The following is a 20,328-nucleotide window of genomic DNA, read 5'->3' on the forward strand; positions in this document are numbered from 1 at the left end:
ATAGATATCGACAGGGTACTTATCAAAGCCGAAAAGGACCACAAAGTCATTGTAGGTGATATTGTACCACCTTCCCTATGTCATCCAAAGTACACTGTGGCATAGAACTGAGCTATTGTTTCCTCACACCAATCATGCTCAAGTTCTATGATCTCTAAGAGGTAAATACGCCTGCAGATGCTGATGATCTCATTGACCACGGGAACATCCAGCCGACGTAGACCATCCCAGTCTATCCACTGCATGGGGATAGTCTTGTGCTGCTTTGCCATGATCACTGTCTCATAGAAGTCCTGCTGAAACTTGGTCCAGAAGCGACTATCTGAGGCAGACCTTGTCGCATCTGGCCCACTCTGAGATCTGGCCCTCACAAGATCTTCCACCTTCTTGTTCCAGTTGGTCACACTGCCTCTGTTGACAACTGGCCTGTGAATGTACAGGGGACCAACCACGTCCACAGTACGAAAACCCTGTCTGGTTGGATCAAAGCACCCTGCTGGCACCTTGGCTGCGGCCCTTCTTTCTGGCAACCTTCCTCCAAGATTCACCCTCTCTGTTTGAGGGACGTGCTCATGGTCGCTGGGAGACCAATCACTGTCAGTGGCATTCTCTGAGGAGGAGGTGGGAGTGCGAACCATCTTTCCCTTTTGCCTGCTGGAAAACTTTTTTGTTGGAGCCATGATCCTTTTACACAAACAAGAACAAGAAAATAAGGATTGGAGGACTCTAGGAATGCAAAGCATGGGATGGTGCTCGGGGTTGAATCCTTTCGAAACTTCCGAAGCAGCCGTCAGAACTTCCGGTCAGCCCTTCGGAACTTCTGAAGGAGTTCAAACCCGAACCCCAAAACCCAAGATTTGCATGATTCAACCGTGGAAATTGTGAATAAACTCTAGGAAAGTACTCTATAACCACAGATCTATGGCTCTACCAAGCGGAATCCAAAGGCATTGTCCCAAGGCATGTAGATCTGAGGAAGAACCAGAGAGAAACCGAAGAAAATACCTTCAGACGATGAACTTGTGAAGATTTTGATGGGGATCGTCTCTTGAAGGCCTCAAATCCGCCTCCACACCACATGGAGTGAAGGAAGCCTCGAAAGAACTTGGATCTAGTCCTAGTTTTTGGTGAAGGGGAAGAACTAGGGTTAGAACTGTGGGGTAGAGGTAAAAAGTGAAAAAGTTTTACCCTCCCCACAGCCTCCCCCTTTATATACTTGGAGGCCCCCTCGGAAGTTCCGGTCCCCTTCACCGGAACTTCCGTCAAAGGTACAGAATCAAATTTTGAGGATTCGGAACTTCCGGTCAGGCTGACCGGAACTTTCGATGAAGTGGAATTCCGTTCTATAAGATCTCCGGAACTTTCGGTGATCGTGACCGGAACTTCCAAAGATTCCAGGAGGAGTCTAAAAACTTTTTTTTCAAAGGGAAGACTCGGCCAAAGACATTTTGATGACTTGGATGAGTAAGATTGAAACACATTGATACATTATGAGAATGCAACTAGCTAAACCACAAACATTCATATCAAGTTGCAATTTATCATATTGAAGCATGAGGTAAAATATGCACATGCATATTACCCTTCCTAGGAAGGGCATGTATGAATCCATATGAATTGTGCTAGAACCAACATTTACACAAAATGAAGCTCCAAAAGCACATAGATTCAATTTATGCATACAAGAGTGACAGATCATTCATGAATTGAATACACAATTTGTCACAATGTGCTATGCATGCATGCAACATATCAAGCCACATTTCGAGAATCCAAGATATTTAGCTCACTCCTTAAGGCACAAAACCTATTTTCATCTAAGGGCTTGGTAAAAATATCCGCCAATTGTTTTTCGATTCCCACATGAGAAATTTCTATGTCACCCTTGGTAGAGTGATCTCTTAGTAAGTGGTGGCAGATATCTATGTGTTTTGTGCGAGAGTGTTGGACGAGATTGTTGGCAATTTTGATGGCACTCTCATTGTCACATAGAAGGGGCACTTTGCTCACATTTAGGCCATAGTCTTACAAAGTTTGCTTTATCCAAAGTAATTGAGCACAACAACTCCCCGCCGAAACATATTCCGCCTCAGCGGTGGACAAGGCGACGGAGTTTTACTTCTTGGAAGACCAAGAAACAAGGGACCTACCCAAGAATTGGCAAGTCCCCGATGTGCTCTTCCTATCCACCTTGCACCCAGCATAATCCGCATCGGAATAACCAATGAGATTAAAACGTGCGCCCTTAGGATACCAAAGACCAAGATTAGGTGTATGAACTATATACCTAAGGATTCTCTTAACGGCCACAAGGTGACATTCCTTGGGAGCGGCTTGAAATCTTGCACACGTACATACGCTAAGCATAATGTCCGGCCTAGATGCACAAAGATAAAGCAAGGATCCAATGATGGAACGGTATATCTTTTGATCGACGTCTTTACCTTGCTCGTTGAGGTCAAGATGCCCATTTGAAGGCATGGGTGTACGGGCCGGTTTGGAATTCTCCATGTCAAACTTCTTGAGCATGTCCTTAGCATATTTGGTTTGGCAAATGCATGTCCTGAGCATGTCAAACTGCTTGATTTAAAGACCGAGGAAGAACTTCAATTCGCCCATCATGGACATCTCAAAACGCTTAGTCATCATCCTACTAAACTCATCACTAAAAGCTTGGTTAGTAGAACCAAATATAATGTCATCGACATATATTTGGCACACAAATAAATCTTTCCCATGTCTTTTAGTAAAGAGAGTAGTGTCGGCTTTGCCTATTTTAAAGCCATTTTTCACAAGAAAATCACGAAGGCATTCATAGCATGCTCTAGGAGCTTGCTTAAGCCCATAGAGCGCCTTATGAAGCTTGTACACGTGATTTGGATACTCGGGGTCTTCAAAGCCCGGCGGTTGTTCTACATATACCAACTCATTAATAGGCCCATTAAGAAAAGCACTCTTCACATCCATTTGGTATAGCTTGAAGTCATGGTTAGTTGCATAAGCAAGTAATATATGAATTGACTCAAGTCTAGCAACCGGCGCGAAAGTTTCACCAAAATTGAGTCCCTCGATTTGTGCGAAACCTTGCGCCACTAACCTTGCCTTGTTTCGTATAACAACGCCGTTTTCATCTTGTTTGTTGAGGAAGACCCATTTTGTACCAATCACGTTTTGTTGTGGTCGTTCAACTAGCGACCACACTTGATTGCGCGTGAAGTTGTGGAGTTCTTCTTGCATGGCCATCACCCAATCGGCGTCTTCAAGTACATCTTCCACCCTAAGTGGCTCAATAGAGGAAACAAACGAGTAATGTTCACTAAAATTTGTGACACGAGATCGAGTTGTTACCCCTTTATTTATATCACCAAGGATGTTGTTGGTGGGTGGTCACGATGGATGCTTTGATGAACTCTTGGATGTGGTACTTGTGGTACATCTTCACGGCTCTTTTCATCTTGCTCATGGATTGTTGATGACGGTGGTTCTTGCACTTGTGATGTAATGGCTCAACATGTGTTGATGAAGAAGGGTCATCTCTATTTGACACTTGAGGACGTACATCCCTAATAGCCATCCTCCGTATAGCTTTGTAGGGTATTTCTTCTTCATCTAGCACATGAGAATCAACTTGCTTCTTTTGGGAGCCGTTAGTTTCGTCAAACGTCACATCACGCGCGATCTCAACAACACCGGAGGTCTTGTTGAAAACACGGTATGCACACGAATTTGACGCGTAGCCAAGCAAGAACTCCTCATCCACTTTAGGCGTAAATTTGGATGCTCTTGCCTTCTTGTTAAGAATAAAACACTTACTACTGAAAACTCGAAAGTATGAGATGTTCGGTTTGTTACCGGTAAGAAGCTCATAGGAAGTCTTCTTTAGAAGGTGATGGAGATACAACCGGTACATGGCGTGACATGCGGTGTTGATGGCTTCGGCCCAAAACCGATCCGACGTCTTGTACTCATCTAGCATGGTCCTCGCCATCTCTATAAGTGTTCTATTCTTCCGCTCTACTAGACCATTTTGTTGTGGGGAGTAGGGAGCGGAGAACTCATGCTTGATGTCTTCATGATCAAGATATTCACAAATGTTGGTGTTTTTAAATTCACCACCATTGTCACTTTGGATTTGCTTGATCTTGACATCAAACTCATTTTGGGCTCTTCTTGCAAACTTCTTGAATATTTCTTGTGTCTCACTCTTGTCATGTAAAAAGAAAACCTAAGTGTAACGTGAAAAATCATCTACCACTACAAGACCATATTTGTTACCTCCGATGCTTTTGTAAGCAATCGGCCCGAAGAAGTCCATGTGTAGAAGCTCCAAAGGTCTTGTGGTGGTCATCACATTCTTGACGGGGTGTCACGCTCCAACTTGTTTCCTGGCTTGACATGCATTTCACACCCTATCTTTCTCAAAATGTACATTTGTTAGTCCTTCAATGTGATTCCCTTTTAGAAGTTTGTGAAGATTCCTCATTCCAACGTGGGCTAGTCTCCGATGCCATAACCACCCCATGTTAGACTTGGCCACTAGGCATGTCTCAAGGTTCGCTTCTTTCGAAGAGAAGTCAACAAGATAAAGCTTGCCCTTGAGAAAACCTCTAAAAGCCACGGAGGAATCATTCCTTCTAAAAACGGTCACATCCACATCGGTAAATAGGCAATTATATCCAAGCTTGCATAATTGAGAAACGGAAAGAAGATTGTAATTTAGAGATTTTACTAAAAGAACGTTTGAGATAGAGAGGTCATTGGAGATTGCAATCTTACCCAATCCAACGATCTTTCCCTTACCATTGTCTCCAAAGACGATGTTCTCTTGAGAGGATCCATTTTCATCAAGAGATGAGAACATCAACTTTTCTCTGGTCATGTGGTTGGTGCAACCGCTATCGATCACCCAACTCCTTCCATCGGAGACATATTCCTACAAGAGTTTAACTTCTTGCTTTAGGTACCCACACTTGCATGGGTCCTTTCGTGTTAGTGACAAGTGCTTTTGGCACCCAAATAACTCTCTTGATAGAAATATGTTTGCCCCGAGGACCAACATAGCGAGCCACAACACGACCATTAGCATTCCTCCTAAGAACATAAGATGTGTCAAATGAACAATGAGACATATGAGTAATAGGGAGGATACTTTTGGCCTTGGCAAAGTTGTCAAGCACTTTGATCTTCTTGATCATCACACTCCTATCAACTCTTCCCTTAGGTGGAAGAATGTATCCAAGGCCTTCACGGTTGTGGTTGTCACGTTGGTACCCGAGGTACTCCTTTAGTGCCTTACTACCCATGTGGCACTTGAGAAGCCCATTGTTGAGTATCCCCATAAGCTTCTCATTTTAAGCGGTCAAGGCTTTCACGGCCTTGGTGTTTGAGGTGCAAGCATCAAGGTCATGGTCCTTGCATTTAACACATGGCTCATTGCTTAACTCCTTTGAGTTTTTAGATATCTCACTAAGAGAGGGAGAGCACTTGTTGAGTGTGTCAAGCTTATCCTCTAGAGAGTGGTATGCCTTTTCCAAGCTTTCCACCTTCTCTAGAAGCTTCGCATTTGACTCCTCAAGTAGTGAGCATCAGTCCTTGGTGTCTTTGTAAAGACGCAAAAGTGTCTCATATCTCTTTCTCTCCTTAGTGAGTTCACTCTCGAGTTCAAGGTTGCGCTCTTTCTCACGAATGAGCATATCCTCTTGCTTCTCGAGAAGGGACTCTTGACCCTCAATAGTGTCAAGCAATTTGCACATGGTTGGCAAGGACTCCTTGCTTAGCTCATCGACCAACTCATCGTCAACCTTATCATTATCACTCCCACAAACTTCATCAATCATGTCATGACTAAATAATTTTGAGGATGGTGATACCTTGCGCTCTTTTGCCATAAGACAAAGAGGAGTGTCATTGTCGCTATCATAGTTGAAGAGGATTGGTGGCGGTGGTGGTGAAGACTTGATGGCGACGGTTGCTATTCCATCTTCATCACTTGAGTTTCAGTTGCTCTCGGAGTCAGAGGTCCACTCATCCCATGCTTGCCCTTGTTCTTCTTGAAGTGCCTCTCCTTCTTCTTCTTCTTCTTGTCGTCATCGAGCTTAGGGCACTCGGCGATGAAATGCCCGGTTTCACCACACTCGAAACACTTGCGTGATGAGTGCCTTCCCCTTGACTTGCCGAAGCTTGACTTGGAGGCGCCTCCCTTGAAGAAGCCGCTTCTCCTCATGTACTTCCCAAGCCGCCGGACGAACAATGCCATGTCATCCTCGGCTTGAGAAGTACACTCTTCATCAACCTCGGCCTACTTGACGGCTTTCAAGGCTATGTCTTGTTTCTTCGGTGTTGAGCCTTGAGAGATGAAGTTGCAAGCATCCTTGGATTCTTGCTCCATCAAGTCATGAGTGAGAATTCGCCCAAGCACGTCATGAGGTGTCAAGTAGTTGAAGTCAGCACGCTCACGTATGAGAGTTACCAAGGTTGAGTTCCTTGGTGTGATGGCCCAAAGCATCTTCTTCACAACATAACTATCCATCATGTCCTTGCACCCAAGTCCCTTGATCCCGTTGACGATCTTGCTCAACCGGTCATACATCTCACTTGGGGTCTCCTCCGGTTTCAGCACGAACCTCTCCAATTGTCCCTTCAGGATTTTTACCTTGGATTCACGCACCCCGTCGGTGCCTTCATGGACATTGCGGAGGGTGTCCCAAATTTTCTTGGCGCTCTTGATCCCATCAACCCGGTTGAACTCACTTGAACTCAATGCACTAAGCAATGCATTGGTGGCTTGAGCATTCTTATGCTCATTCTTGTCATCTTCTTCGGCGGGCGTGGTTGGATTCTGCAACATAGACATTTTTGACTATCCTCCAAATAGATGGGTTAATAGACTTTAAGTGCACATCATCTTATGCTTTCAAGCGGCATACTCCGTACCATTGAAGTACGGTGCTCTACCGCTATAAGAGGAATAAGATGTAGATGTAGAGTATTAATGCCGACGGCGGAGTAATCATCACTTCGGCCATGAGGAATAATCGCATCATCACCCTTCCTCTCTCCCGACATGATCTCTCCAAGCGGTTAAGCCTAATAAGGAGATTAGGCTCTGATACCAATTGAAAGAGTATATCAAGACCTAGAGGGGGGTGAATAGGCGATTTAAAAAATTAAACCTAAAAAGCGGAAGCTGAGACTTTCGGAAGTTCCGGTCAGTGGCTTCGGAACCTCCGGCCTTCGGAAGTTCCGTTGATCTTCGGAACTTCCGACAGCACCAGATCTAGAAAGAGAAAGGAGTAGATCTAGCCAACCAAACCTCAAATAAGCAAACCACCTCCAAGCTTTGCACAAACAGCAACTAGAGTACGCGCGGCAACCAAAAGCAAAGCTTAAATGACAAGTTAGAGAGATTTCACCACAAGTGTAGACGGAGACTTTTTACCGAAGTTTCAATCCTTGAGCGGATTGTACTCTCCATTGAGGAGCTCAAACTTGAGCCGGGTTCCAGAACCTTTTCCTCGTGGTTGCACTCGTGCACTCCCCCTCATTCGAGGTATCTCTTCCTTTTCGGAGGTGAGATCCAACGTTCACAAACCTTTTCCCGGCGCACCACAAGAGCTTTAGTGACTCGAGGAACGATGCCTAGCCGTCTAGGTGTCCACAACCACCAAGAGTAACAAGCTAGCAAAGAGATCTTGGGGATGAATCTAGTGCTCACAAAATTTCTCACGAAGTCAACACCAAGCACTCATACCAACCAACTCTAACACACACAAAATCCAAATCACATAGATCTGTGGAGAGGAGGAAGTGAGAAAGGAAGGCTCAAAGTAAATCTCAAGAAATGCAAGCCAAGGGCATAGAGATGAACAAGTGAAGCAGCAACCCTAGCTTGTGGGGTTGGGGGTATTTATACCCCCTCTCAATTTCTGCCCGTTGGGGGCAAAAGATTTCTTCTTAGGAACTTTCGGAGGGCTCCGTCGGAACTTCCGATCAGTTCAAAATAGCAGCCCCAACACTTAGAAAATTCAAAGTCAAATGCGAAAAGTCAAGTCAACAGAAATTTCGGTCAAGACCTTCGGAATGTGGACACCCCAAGTATTATAACATCCAATGTCCAACGTGACCATCACATACTATTGGAGGAGTGAGATCCACACACGCATAAATAGCCACTCGTCCTCAATGTGTCCATGATCACGGTTGACAACCTTCTGTTATAATAATCGGAATGCCGAGTAGTGAGCGCAAGACATAACCGTAAGATAGTTTGCCAGTCTACTCCGTCATATGCCCATCAACCACTCGAAGGTAGCGACTAAAAGCATACCCCAGTGACTCGATCCAAACCGCTATCTCCGATTATCTCAAGCGATCAAAACCTGTTACTCATGCTTAGCTAGTCCCCAGGAATGCGACTAGCCTCACATTTTCATCGTAAGCAATTAATAGTCATAACAGTACCATATCATGGATAATAAGTGGCAAGGAACATGATACAACATAGGGTCCAAGGTCCCAACATACACAGAAGGAGTAGCAGCGGAAGACTCAAATAAAGCTCATAAGCATAAAACGAAAGCCGGCGGTGCCATAACCCCACAAGGGCAAACCAACCGGGCAAGAGCCAAGCTGCAAGAGAAGGGATCACTCACTGCACTCGCCACCCCCGGCAGAGCAGTGACCACACAAGAAGCACAACTCATACCCGGAATCCTCACCTGAAATTGCAGACACCGGATTAAGTACAAGATTGTACTCGCAAGTCTTACCCAAAACTATATATAAAAGGAGAGAGGAGTATGCAAGGTTTACCTTAACCTAAGCCATCTAGGTTGCATAAAGCCAATTTTATTGAGCAAATAACAGTAAAAGTGGTTAAGTAATAGTAAATATAACATCATTTTAACTTATTGACAGCAAGTATACAATTCTGAAATGCATAAGCAAAAGAGTCCAAACGGCGCTCTCACCAACAACAAGGGACTACCCAAGTCCACACCATCATGGCACAGCATGCCAACACCACCATCAAACACAAACTCATCCATATTAATCCACACTTGATGCTAACATAACTGACTAACACATCAAGCAATGTCCATAACCGAGGACGCGGCTATTCGAATAGATTATACTCTGATCAGAGGTGTACAACTGTACCCACATGAAATGAACAAGGATCAAAAGCTACACACCCCGTCGAGTGCGGTACGCGAGTGATACAAGCTCATTACATGTCTTTCCTAATCCCACCCCAACCACCTATACCACGCCGGGGTTCCCGACGACTTAGTCACGTGCCTGTGTGGTGTGACCAAGGCGGGCGCACCACGCGGGAGGCACCCCCGGCCAACATAGGCACCCGAGGCCCTCCAAAGGGCTACCTGCCCTCACGTCTCTCCAACGTGGTATAAATAATCACAGTAGAGCTAGTAAAGAACAAGCCGGTCCCAAATAAGGCATGTGGTAAGTATGAAGGGTGCTTGAATAGATGTCAAAATGTTCGGTCCTTAACGACCCAGACGGGGCTACTTGCATCAGGGGAAACCAACCTTCCTTCATCGCCCTACCACCCGTCCAAGTCCAACATATTTCATCAACCATAATTTAGTGTAAGTGCTCAAGTTTTATGCCCATTAGTACAAGTTGTCTATACACCACAAATGATAGTACTGTCAATCCTTATACTTCTATTAGCATTAAGCATGGCTAAGCATGAATGAAGTAAACAAGCCTAACACTCCTATACGGTGGTGACAAGGGATAAGGTCAGCAATATAACAGGGAACAAATGCATAATTAGGATCTACCAATTCACCCAAAACATACGTTTTAACATGTAGGAAACACATGCATATATAGGTATAGTTTTGCAACCAAAGATATTTATAGAGAAAGCATAGGTTCTATATGCTTAGGTGCTTGCCTTCCTGCTGAGGGTAGTCACTATCCTCCTCTGGATATGGCTCGGTACTCTCCGGATTCTCCAAATCTACCGAAAAGAAGCAATATGCGAATAAGAGCCAAATAAACATGCACATGCGAAATGATCAATAAATCATGAAATAAATACAGTGAGTAGAGCACATGTTAACTTGAATTTAGGTGAAAGAATCACTAGATTATCACTTATTGTTTAGGAGATATGAAAATGACAAGCCTTCAGGTCAGATAATGACAGCTCCAAAAATAATTAAGTCTACTTTAGAGCATTACAAGTAACTTGCAACTCAAACCAAGTTTTTACATGTATAATTATTTTTAGTGGGCAGTACATCATTCACAGGTGCTAAGAAAAATTATTCCACAGCTTTATGTATTGTCATTATTTATTTATGGATCTTAGAAGTTAAAATCATGGGAATGCTAAATACACTCCTAAACATGATTTAAGGGGAGTATTGTCAAGCTTATTTTCACAACAGCAAAGAGTAACAAAATATAAGCTCAACAAAAATGGTTTCACAATTTTAGCTTTTACCAATAATTTCTTACGAATCTATGAAGAGCTAGACCACACAAGGGAGACATATAGCTATTTATATTCCTACAGAGAAAAACAGTAAAAAGTTGGTCATTTTTATTTTACAACAATGAAGAGATCTGTTTTATGAAGCAATAAGAATTTGTTTCACTGAAATCGGAGTTCATATGAATTAGTTATGGATTTTCAAAGTTCACTCATTTTTCAACCAAAACAGCACGTGTGGATGGCTCGATCTAGTGCATGAATGCCAAGAGCATCACATGCAAGAAAACATACATTAAGGACTTGATTCTACTGCTAAGAAGACACTTTTCAGCTTGAGTTGAAGAAGCTGAAAACTCACCAAAACAGGGAAGCAAAGACACCGAGCTGTTGTCACCGAAGAAGAGAAAACAGCTTGCAGCCTGCTACTAGCCTTCAAATCTTGAACCGGTGACCTATGGAGGAGACTAGGAATGCTCAGCATGATGGGGAACCTAAGAGAGTAGCTATGGATGGGGAAGAAAGCTCACCAAGAGGAGGAAAACAACTGCTGCTGCTGCTCTGCACCAAGCAGCAAGCTCCTCTTTTCTTCTCGATCTCCCTCAGCAACCGATGCATGTGCAGGCTATTTGGATGGATGGAAAGCTTACAACCTTGGGGATCTTGTGGTGTGACATGCAGGGTTGGATCCTTGCATTTTTGTGAAGATTTGGGGAGGAGGAAAATGAGGAGGGAGCTTAGCTCATGGAAGAACAGAACAACAACAAGAATAGAATGGGAGGGAGATGAAGGGGTTTTTTCTGCCCCTCCCCCTTAAATCCTGAGGTGGGAGCACGCCCAAGAGGATGTTGTGGGGGCTAAAGAGACACCCAAGGTCAACGACAAGTGGGCCCAAGTCATGGCTGTTTAGGAGGGTGAGAGAGGTGGGTGAAAAATTGAGTACAGATTCACTCTTGCAGTTTTCAGGATTTATTTTATTTCTCTCTCGTGGTAAATTCAATTTGATTAAGCTATAAGAGTGTGAAAAATGTGTGTTTTGGTGTTGAGATAGATTGAGTCACCTAGTTTCCATTTTTGAAAGTTTCACACATATATCCCAAGTATTTTAAATCTGGTGAAAAGATGAATTGGGTTAGGCTGAAACTTGGTTTGAATTTTTAGGAGACCTAAATAGAGAGTTAAAATTCAACAAAATTTATATTTAGTGATGATAAGTAAACTAATATTTGAATAAAATATTAAATATGTATACTTCTGTTCAGGTTATTGCTCAAATAGAAGTGGTTTCAATTTTACCGATTAGAGTTAATTTTGTTATTGCATATGATCAAATTGCAATATAGTAAATATGCAATCTAAAGGACAACAAATGAATTTATAAATACCTGGTTATGAACCTAGGGCTCTTACACGGAACTTTCGTGAATCTTACAGAACCGATTATTTCTCCTTTGGAACTTCCGAAGGTCTCCTTCGGAACTTCCGTCAAACATACAGAACCGATTCTGACCCCTTCGGAACTTCCGAAGGTCTCCTTCGGAACTTCCGTTAAACATACAGAACCGATTCTAACCCCCTTCGAAACTTCCGTCAAACAAACAGAACCGATTCTGACCCCTTCGGAAGTTCCGACAGTACCTTCAGAACTTCCGTAAATTCCAGCACAACTTCAAAAAGATTGCAAAAGATGCACTTCAAAAATATTTCTGAGCACCGGATTCATTCCTAGATTTCATTTGCACACCCCTCTTTATAGTACGGCATTCCTTGTTGACTCAAATTCAAAATAAATAAACACGCTAACACGAATATACTGACTTTATTTCTCTTTTCACATGGGCGGCACAACAACAACTTTTTCATGAGGACTATTTATAACTTCATATTCTCACACACGTCATTAGTCCTCATCATTTGATTATCATTAATCACCAATACAAATTAGGGGCCTAGATGCACTTTCAACCATCACTTTGACTAGGGAGAAAGGTGAAGTCGTGACTTATCAGTCACCAGAGTCTATAAAAGTGGGAACAAGTTTGAATCAGATGGAAGCAGAAGAGTAACCGTCAAAAGCAGTCGAAGATCTGAAAAGGTTGAAAGACATACTAGTGTTTTGTGAGTATCCGGAGGTTTTTCCAGATGATCTCATAACGATGCCACCGGAAAGAGAGATTGAGTTCCGTATCGACTTGGTACCTAGAACAGCGCCGATCTATAAGAGACCCTACAGGATGACAGCCAACGAGATGGTAGAAGTGAAGAATCAAGTGGATGAACAACTTCAAAAGAGTTACATTCAACCGAGTACTTCGCCTTGGGATGCTCCGGTTATTTTTGTTGAGAAGAAGGACAAAACCAAGAGGATGTGTGTGGACTATCATGTTTTAAACAATGTCACCATCAAGAATAAGTACCCTCTGCCAATGATCGATGATTTGTTTGATCAGTTAAAGGATGCTAAAGTTTTCCCAAGATTGATTTGAGATTAGGATATCACCAGTTGAGAATTCGGGAAGAAGATATCCCAAGACTGCATTCACTACTCGTTATGGCTTGTATGAATCTATGGTAATGTCGTTTGGACTTACCAATGCCCCGGCATTCTTCATGAATCTCATGAATAAGGTGTTCATGCATGGAATACCTAGATAAGTTTGTGGTTGTCTTTATTGATGACATTCTTCTCTACTCTAAGTCAGGAGAAGAGCACGAGCAGCATTTGCAGATAGTGCTAGAGAAGTTAAGAGAACATGTGATTTCTGGCTTAGTGAAGTAAAGTTCTTAGGTCATATGATCAATGCTCAGGGAGTAGCAGTGGACCCCAGCAATGTGGAGTCAGTGACGAAGTGGACACCGCCTAAGACAGTCTCTCAAATCATAAGTTTCTTAGGACTTGCAGGCTATTACCACCGGTTCATAGAGAATTTCTCGAAGATTGCTAAGCCAATGACACAGCTCTTGAAGAAAGAAGAGAAGTTCAAGTGGTATGCCGAGTGCACCAAGAGTTTTGAAGAGCTCAAGCAGAAATTGGTGTCAGCACCAGTGTTGATTTTGCCTGATCAGGCAAAAGATTTTCAGGTTTACTATGATGCATCTAGATCGGGGCTTGGATGTGTGCTAATGCAAGAAGAAAGAGTGGTTGCTTATGCCTCTCGCCAGTTGAGACCGATGAGGACAACTACCCCACTCATGATTTAGAGTTTGTAGCTGTAATGCATGCTTTGAAAATCTAGAGACACTACCTAATCGATAATAAGTGTGAAGTGTATACGGATCATAAGAGCTTAAAGTATATCTTTACATAGCTAGATTTGAATCTCCGCCAGCGAAAATGGTTGGAACTGATCATGGATTATGATTTAAGTATTCATTACCATCCGGGTAAAGAAAATGTAGTCGCAGATGCTCTAAGCCGGAAGAACTACTGCAGTGCCTCTCTGTCAACTAATGTCTGTGAACAGTTGCAGCAGGAGTTTGAACGTCTAAATCTGGGTTTACTGGAAGAAGGTTTTGTGGCAGCCCTAGAAGCCCAGCCCACATTGGTGGATCAAGTTCATCAAGTCCAAGCAAATGATCTAGAAATAGCAGAACTGAAGAATAATATGCGAGTTGGTAAAGCTTGAGACGTCTCAGAAGACGAGCATGGAACAATATAGATAGGGGATAGATAGTGTGTGCCAGATAACAAGGAGCTAAAGGAGTTGATACTTCAAGAAGCTCATCAAACTTAGTATTCTATTCATCCCGGGAGTACAAAGATGTACCAAGACTTGAAGGAAATGTTCTGGTGGGTCAGCATGAAGAGAGATTGCCGAATATGTCGCCTTGTGCGATGTTTATTAACGAGTTAAAGTAGAACACCAAAGGCCAGTAGGACTATTACAGCCTCTTCAGATTCCAGAATGGAAGTGGGAAGAAATCAGGATGGATTTCATCACCACTGGTTTGCCGAAGACCTCTGCTGGTCACGAATCAATTTGGGTAATCGTGGGTCGTTTGACAAAGGTGGCTCATTTTATACCAGTTCACACCACATATTGAGGGAAGAGACTAGCTGAGATTTACTTGGCCAGGATCATGTGTCTACATAGAGTACCTAAAAAGATTATTCTGATCGAAGGAGTCAGTCGATATCGAAGTTTTGGCAGAAGCTGCAGGAAGAACTAGGAACTCGTCTGAACTTTTGTACAACCTGTCATCCACAGACAAATGGCCCCTTTATAGCGCGTGGTCTCACAAAAACCTAAATTCAGTCATTCTTTTATATGTGTGTTAATATCAAAATTTGGTAAAATTTCTTATTGGATTCAAATAAAGAAAGGTGCAATCACATATGGAAATTTTATCCGAAGGAGTTCGAATCCAACAGGGAATCATGAAGACCAAGGTATGGCGGCATAATTATCTATTAATTAGAGTTGGTTTAGGATTTTTTCTTTATTTCTAGGAGAGTTAGAGTCCGATCGGGACATGTTTGTTTTCTTTTTATCTATTAGGAAACTGTGTTGTATTCAATAAGAACTAGAGATAGAGTCCAAATAGAGTTTGCTATTTCTTTTTATCTATTAGGAGTTATGTATCATGTTCGGCATGGACTACTATCCACCTGTGGGTATAAATATGTATGCCCGGAGTCATTGTAAATCATCTACTTCTCAATAATATAGATCAATTACTCTCGGCGCATCGTCATCCTCTTCACCAAGGTTTCAACACCAAAGAAACTTGGCACCTGACGCAGGGCTGCACCGTCTCGATCTCCAGCGGAGGGGTCAGTCCTACGTTTCGCCGGCCATGGTAATCGTATCGACTAGATTAGAACTGTCTTGGTTCAATCCGATCTTCTAATTTGGTTGCGCAATTGCTAGTTATCGTATCAGTTTCAGCTTGAGTTACTCCTGTGTATTGATTTGATCTGGTCGACCACTTTGGACGATCTATGTTGGTTTGATATTTGTTAATTGAAGTGTTCAATCTAATACTTTCTCGGTTCGATCCGATCTATTAGATTGCGTTTATCAAATAGTTTATATCAGATTAGTTCATCTTGTTCATTGTTTTATCGGAGTACCCAATCATTGGTTCATCGGCTTGTTAGCAATCTAGATCTCTTTAGTACCTATCTGCTAGGCGTAATCTTGAACTGTCTCGGTTTGGTCCGATCTTCTATGATTATTCTTAGTAATCTAGGCTAGATATTTTATAGATCTTGGTCGTTTGTCCATCGTTTATAACTGATGATCTTTGGCGATATACATGCTTATCATATTTACATCAATAGAGTAGTCGATTGCCTCACTACATTATTTTTTACCTATCGGCTTGATTTATTTAGATTGATAATTATTTTGTGTTGCATCAGCTTACGAGGATCACATGCTAGTTGGTTTTAGTCGATTGTAGCAAATGATTTATTGTTTATTCAGACTATTTGAGTTTACATGTATCGGATTCTCAGCCGATCCAAGCTTTCGACAGTCGATCGATCAACCTATCGTCTAAGTACTATTACATCAACATCTGACCGGTTGGTTTCTCAATTACATATCAGCTCGATAGCAGGTCAGCTTGTTTTACTATTTATCTTGTCCGTTGCAGGATCAAACTAACTAGCACGCTCACGCACCTTCCAAGAATTTAGGTCCTTCACTGGAGCAGTCTTAGAGTGACTCCTAGGCCTTCGTGTGTGACACGTCATCGGGTCAACTTTTGATGTCAACAATGAGCTTCCAACTTCCATCAGAGAATCATCCTGTTATAGAAAATTTTAGATTCACTAGGTATTACATCGTTAACAACAATATTTGTCTTAGTAAAGTTCAAATTCTCTTCAGTATCCCTTTGCCTCTTAGTCTTATTAAGGTTCAAATTCTCTTCAGTATCCCTTTGCTGCTTAGCTTCAATCCTAGCTTGGTCAGCCTCTCATCCTCATCTCCATGTCCGACACATGTATACATTTCATCTTTCTCCATCAAAGGCATAAAAGAACCAAGTTGATGTTGTGTAATTGTTTCTATCTCAGATGCATCCCAATCAACAGCATGCTGAGGAACTTGGTTATGTGGAATTGGAGCTATCTGTAGACTATCCCAATTAATACAAGTACTACATTCTTCAGCATCACCTTGCTTGCCCTGTCACAACTTCACATTGCTATCTCATTGACCTCTGAAATTGTTGGGTTAATCATCAACTGAATAGGGTTGTCCTCCACATCAACAAACAAAATCAACTTTCTATCACTCTTCCTAACAAACAATGCATGGACTATATCCATATTATTGTTAAACATGTTTTCTCACCGGTGCTCATGTCACAGCCGTTGATCACATGTTGGCAGCTACCCCATCTTACCCTTGCTGCAAGGTCGTTTCTAAGCTCTTCAATGTGCACTGATGATAGTCCACAACCAATTCAAGCCATTTACGTAGGACCTCAAAATAAGAACTATTATCAAATTTAGCTGTAAACTTAACCAACTGAACACATACACTAAACTCTTTATCATGGTCACTCCTATTGCATACAAACAAGAAAAACGGGAGTAAAACTCAGTCGTTTGCCCGCTAACAAATTCTGTCCTAGGTTCTGCTTCTCAGTACATTAGAGCAAATAATTGAGATATGGAGGTCTATAGCCTTACCTAGAAGGGAGCTCACTTGGAATCGAGGAGCATGGAACCTGCTCCATGATCTCCTCTACAGCAGAACCATCACCCCTTCTTCCCTCCCTTCAAACCATAGGAACGGGAAACTGGCTAGTGGAGGGGGGTGGCTGGACGATGAGCAAAGAGGGCAGGACGCTGGCCGGCGGAGGCGGGTGGCAGTGTCGGCGACGGGCGTCGCTGAGACGGTGCGGCATGGCGACAGGAACCATAGGCACGGTGACGGGACAGACAAGCGCCAGACCTACTGTAAAACCGTCCCTCCACCTCTCTCCTACCCGACAGATGGGGCTAGGGGTAAAATAGTATAAAACAGAGGCTAAAACAGAAAAAGAAAAAAAATGCCGAGCAAGACAAAAAGTGGTATGAAATCAAAAAATTAGGAGGCTAAAAATTAGCTCATAATAATTTTGGATTGGTATCATCTTAAAAATTATTTGATCCAAAAATCACCCTTCTCTCCAACAGTGGCCCTATAATTGGTTCCCAAAATTTTTGAAATGAGCCACATTAATCTTTCGTCTCAATTAAAATTATTGGTATTCTACTTCACAGTAAAATGATGGACATAATCATTCCGCTTGTGTGTATAAAAACTTTATAAGCTAGTATATATTTGTCACAATATTTCAGTGTGCCCATCAATATATTTTCTAGGTTTGCAATTCACGCTAAGCTACATCATAGAACCTCTATTCAGGCGCATCAACTAGAAAAATCTATCAACCAGCCATACAGCCGCCCTGGAGGGAGACGGGGGTGCAGTCGGCCGGGATCGTTCCAAGGACGGCGAATTGTTGTATTGGGAGCCCTACTAGAAGGCTAAAAAATTTGGCTCAAAAAGTATATGTTGTTGGGGATGCTAAAAAGTTTGGGAGTGTTTTTATACATTTGTTGGAGTTTGTTTTTAGTCTTTAATGAGAAAATTTAATTTTAGGACTCATATTTATCTTGTGTTGGAGATGCTCTAATGGTTAGAGAAGGCATGTAGATTGGATGGCAAGTTTGCGAAGCCACGTGAATGGTGGCTTATTTTTGTCAAATATCTCTCTATGAAAAGGTCCTCCTTGCAGTTGCGCTGATCGATACGCATCTCGCCAGATCGGTTCACGTAATGACGAAACTACCGCCGTCACCCGCCGACGGCGAACACATCCAGCGCATCCTCCACTTTGTCCCGGCTAGGAAGGGCACGTCCACCGGTGTGCTCTCGACGCGCGCGCGCGGTGACGCTCGCTCTGGCGCTTCACCAGTGCCGTCAACCTCTTTGTCCGCATCCTCGGCTTCCCCTACTGCCGTGACATGTTCTTCGATCCCCTCACTGCAGGAGGCGCTCGTCTCCACCGCCCAAGTCGGGAGCTGCCCCGTCACGAGGTTCATGTACTTCATCTTGCGCGTGGAGCCGTCGCGCATGACGACATGCATCCGCGTGTTCCTAGCGGACCGGCCTGTCCATGGAAAGAGGTAACAGGGTGCTCGACGATGTGGTCGGCGGCGCGCCTCATGGAGGAGCTCCGCGTAGCCGCTGTGGAAGACTTGAATCGTTTGCCGTCGTCCGTGTACGGAGTGGTCGGGGTGTTCCGTGAACGAGAGGAGGTGTGTGGCCACATCAACCACTGGGTTGACAGGCGGATTACCAGTTCGTCAGCAAAGCCAACCAATGGGATACGACACGATGTCGTCGAAAGGTTAGAGGAATTTTGCCTGTAAGAGGAGCTGAGGAGGTGTGCACGTACCACGCTTTAAATTATTACCGCATTACCGCTTGAGCGACGGTAAAAGTGGGAAAGTTTACACTTATATTATCGGAGCTGAGTTAGCTACATCTATCTGCTTGAATTAAAGGAATCTCATTGGCTCACCTCGCCCTATCTTGTCACACGAGTGCATCGGTCGTGTGTTCTAATATTCGTGATGCTGCTTCCGGCCATAGTTTCGGCCCACACCTGTCACCGGATGATGCCCGTACATATATGAGAAGCTTCGTAATAACTAATAACATTTCTTTTCTTGTTGAGCACTGATGTTCTTTTTCTCAGGCTATCTTCTTTTATATCTGGTTTGTGCATGTCCTTTACTTATTTAAGAGCAAATACCAGCATATGTAGAGCCCTCTTAAGTCAGATCACGTGTCAGCTACGTGTTACGCGTCAATAACCTCACATAAACTATGTACGCCTGTAAACTTATAACAAGAAAACCACGTCGGGGAATGGGCCAAAGCCCGGGTCCTTTCACAACCCTAAATAATCTTTAAAATGTTTTACCTCAAAAATCTATTTCAACTACTTAGGCTAATTACCACCTTAGGAACATGTAGAGGGGAGCATACAAGTCATTCCAATACAATTATATTAATAAATGCAATGATGAATAGTCACAGTGTAACAAAAAGTCAACAGTGTCATCTAACAAAATAGAGATGATCTAATAAGTATAGATGGCCATAAGGCCCAAAGGCCGGCAGCCCGGCCCAAGCACAGCACATTTTGGGCCTATGCTCTCACCCGACATGACCTGGTTCAATTAGTAGGGATGAAAATACTACTAAAGGACCTAAAATAGACTTATTTAAGCTATATAAGGCTTAGCACAAAATGTGAAATAAATTTATTCTAGCTATATAAGACACAACCCAATGAAGAAGAAGGAAAAATAGACTTATTCACATAACCCAAAAAGGTGAGAGATGGAATATAAACTTATTTACTAAATAATCACAAAGGACCATCATGTCTTCGGGCCGACCCGACACAGCCCGAATGTTATGGGGCCATGCCTGGGGCATTCGGTGTAGACCATGGGCCAGCACTACTTGATTCGGTGTGTTGATTGGACCGTTTCTGCTTGACAGAAGGGCCCGGCCATCTATAGTAATAAGTACCAAATTTCAATGAGTGCAAATCTTTTTATAGGGGAATGACATTAATTGATTTGTTTTAGAGTAATTTTACAGTTTTTGAGAAGATACTGAGAGGTATCAAAATTTTAGTATAAAATTTGGTACCTTCTAACCTCTCAGTATCTACTCAAGAACTATAAAATTGCTCTTTGTTTGAACTTTGAAGATAATATATGCATATACATACATGTATACAACAAAAGCATACAACAAAGGTAGTACATGACAATGCACTCTGAAGAACACTCATTGATTGTTCAGGTCTGCACAATTGATGGATATATTTCTCTG

General features: G+C 42.8%; 1 protein-coding gene across 1 annotated transcript; it reads right to left on the reverse strand.

Moving 5' to 3' along the window:
* Positions 1–8,493: 8,493 nt before the first annotated feature.
* On the reverse strand, positions 8,494–18,548 carry LOC107305365. Its single transcript, XM_040529849.1, has 5 exons — positions 18,399–18,548; positions 10,999–11,093; positions 10,830–10,923; positions 9,926–9,991; positions 8,494–8,717 (listed from the first exon to the last, which is right to left on the reverse strand). Exons 1-5 carry the CDS (start codon positions 18,546–18,548, stop codon positions 8,559–8,561), a joined length of 564 nt encoding a protein of 187 aa, XP_040385783.1. The 3' UTR covers positions 8,494–8,558.
* Between the last annotated feature and the right edge of the window lie 1,780 nt (positions 18,549–20,328).

This window comes from Oryza brachyantha, chromosome 12 (assembly GCF_000231095.2).
Source record: "Oryza brachyantha chromosome 12, ObraRS2, whole genome shotgun sequence".
Lineage (NCBI taxonomy): Eukaryota > Viridiplantae > Streptophyta > Magnoliopsida > Poales > Poaceae > Oryza > Oryza brachyantha.

Bases quoted from the DNA above. Each gene is read 5' to 3' on its own strand.
- LOC107305365 (XM_040529849.1), bottom strand. From the start codon at position 18,548: ATGCGCGACGGCTCCACGCGCAAGATGAAGTACATGAACCTCGTGACG. The intron at 11,094-18,398 runs GTTGACGGCACT...CCATCCAAATAG, and splicing joins CCGAGGATGCGGACAAAGAG to CCTGCACATGCATCGGTTGC. The intron at 8,718-9,925 runs GCAAGCACCTAA...CTGCAATTTCAG, and splicing joins TGACTACCCTCAGCAGGAAG to GTGAGGATTCCGGGTATGAG.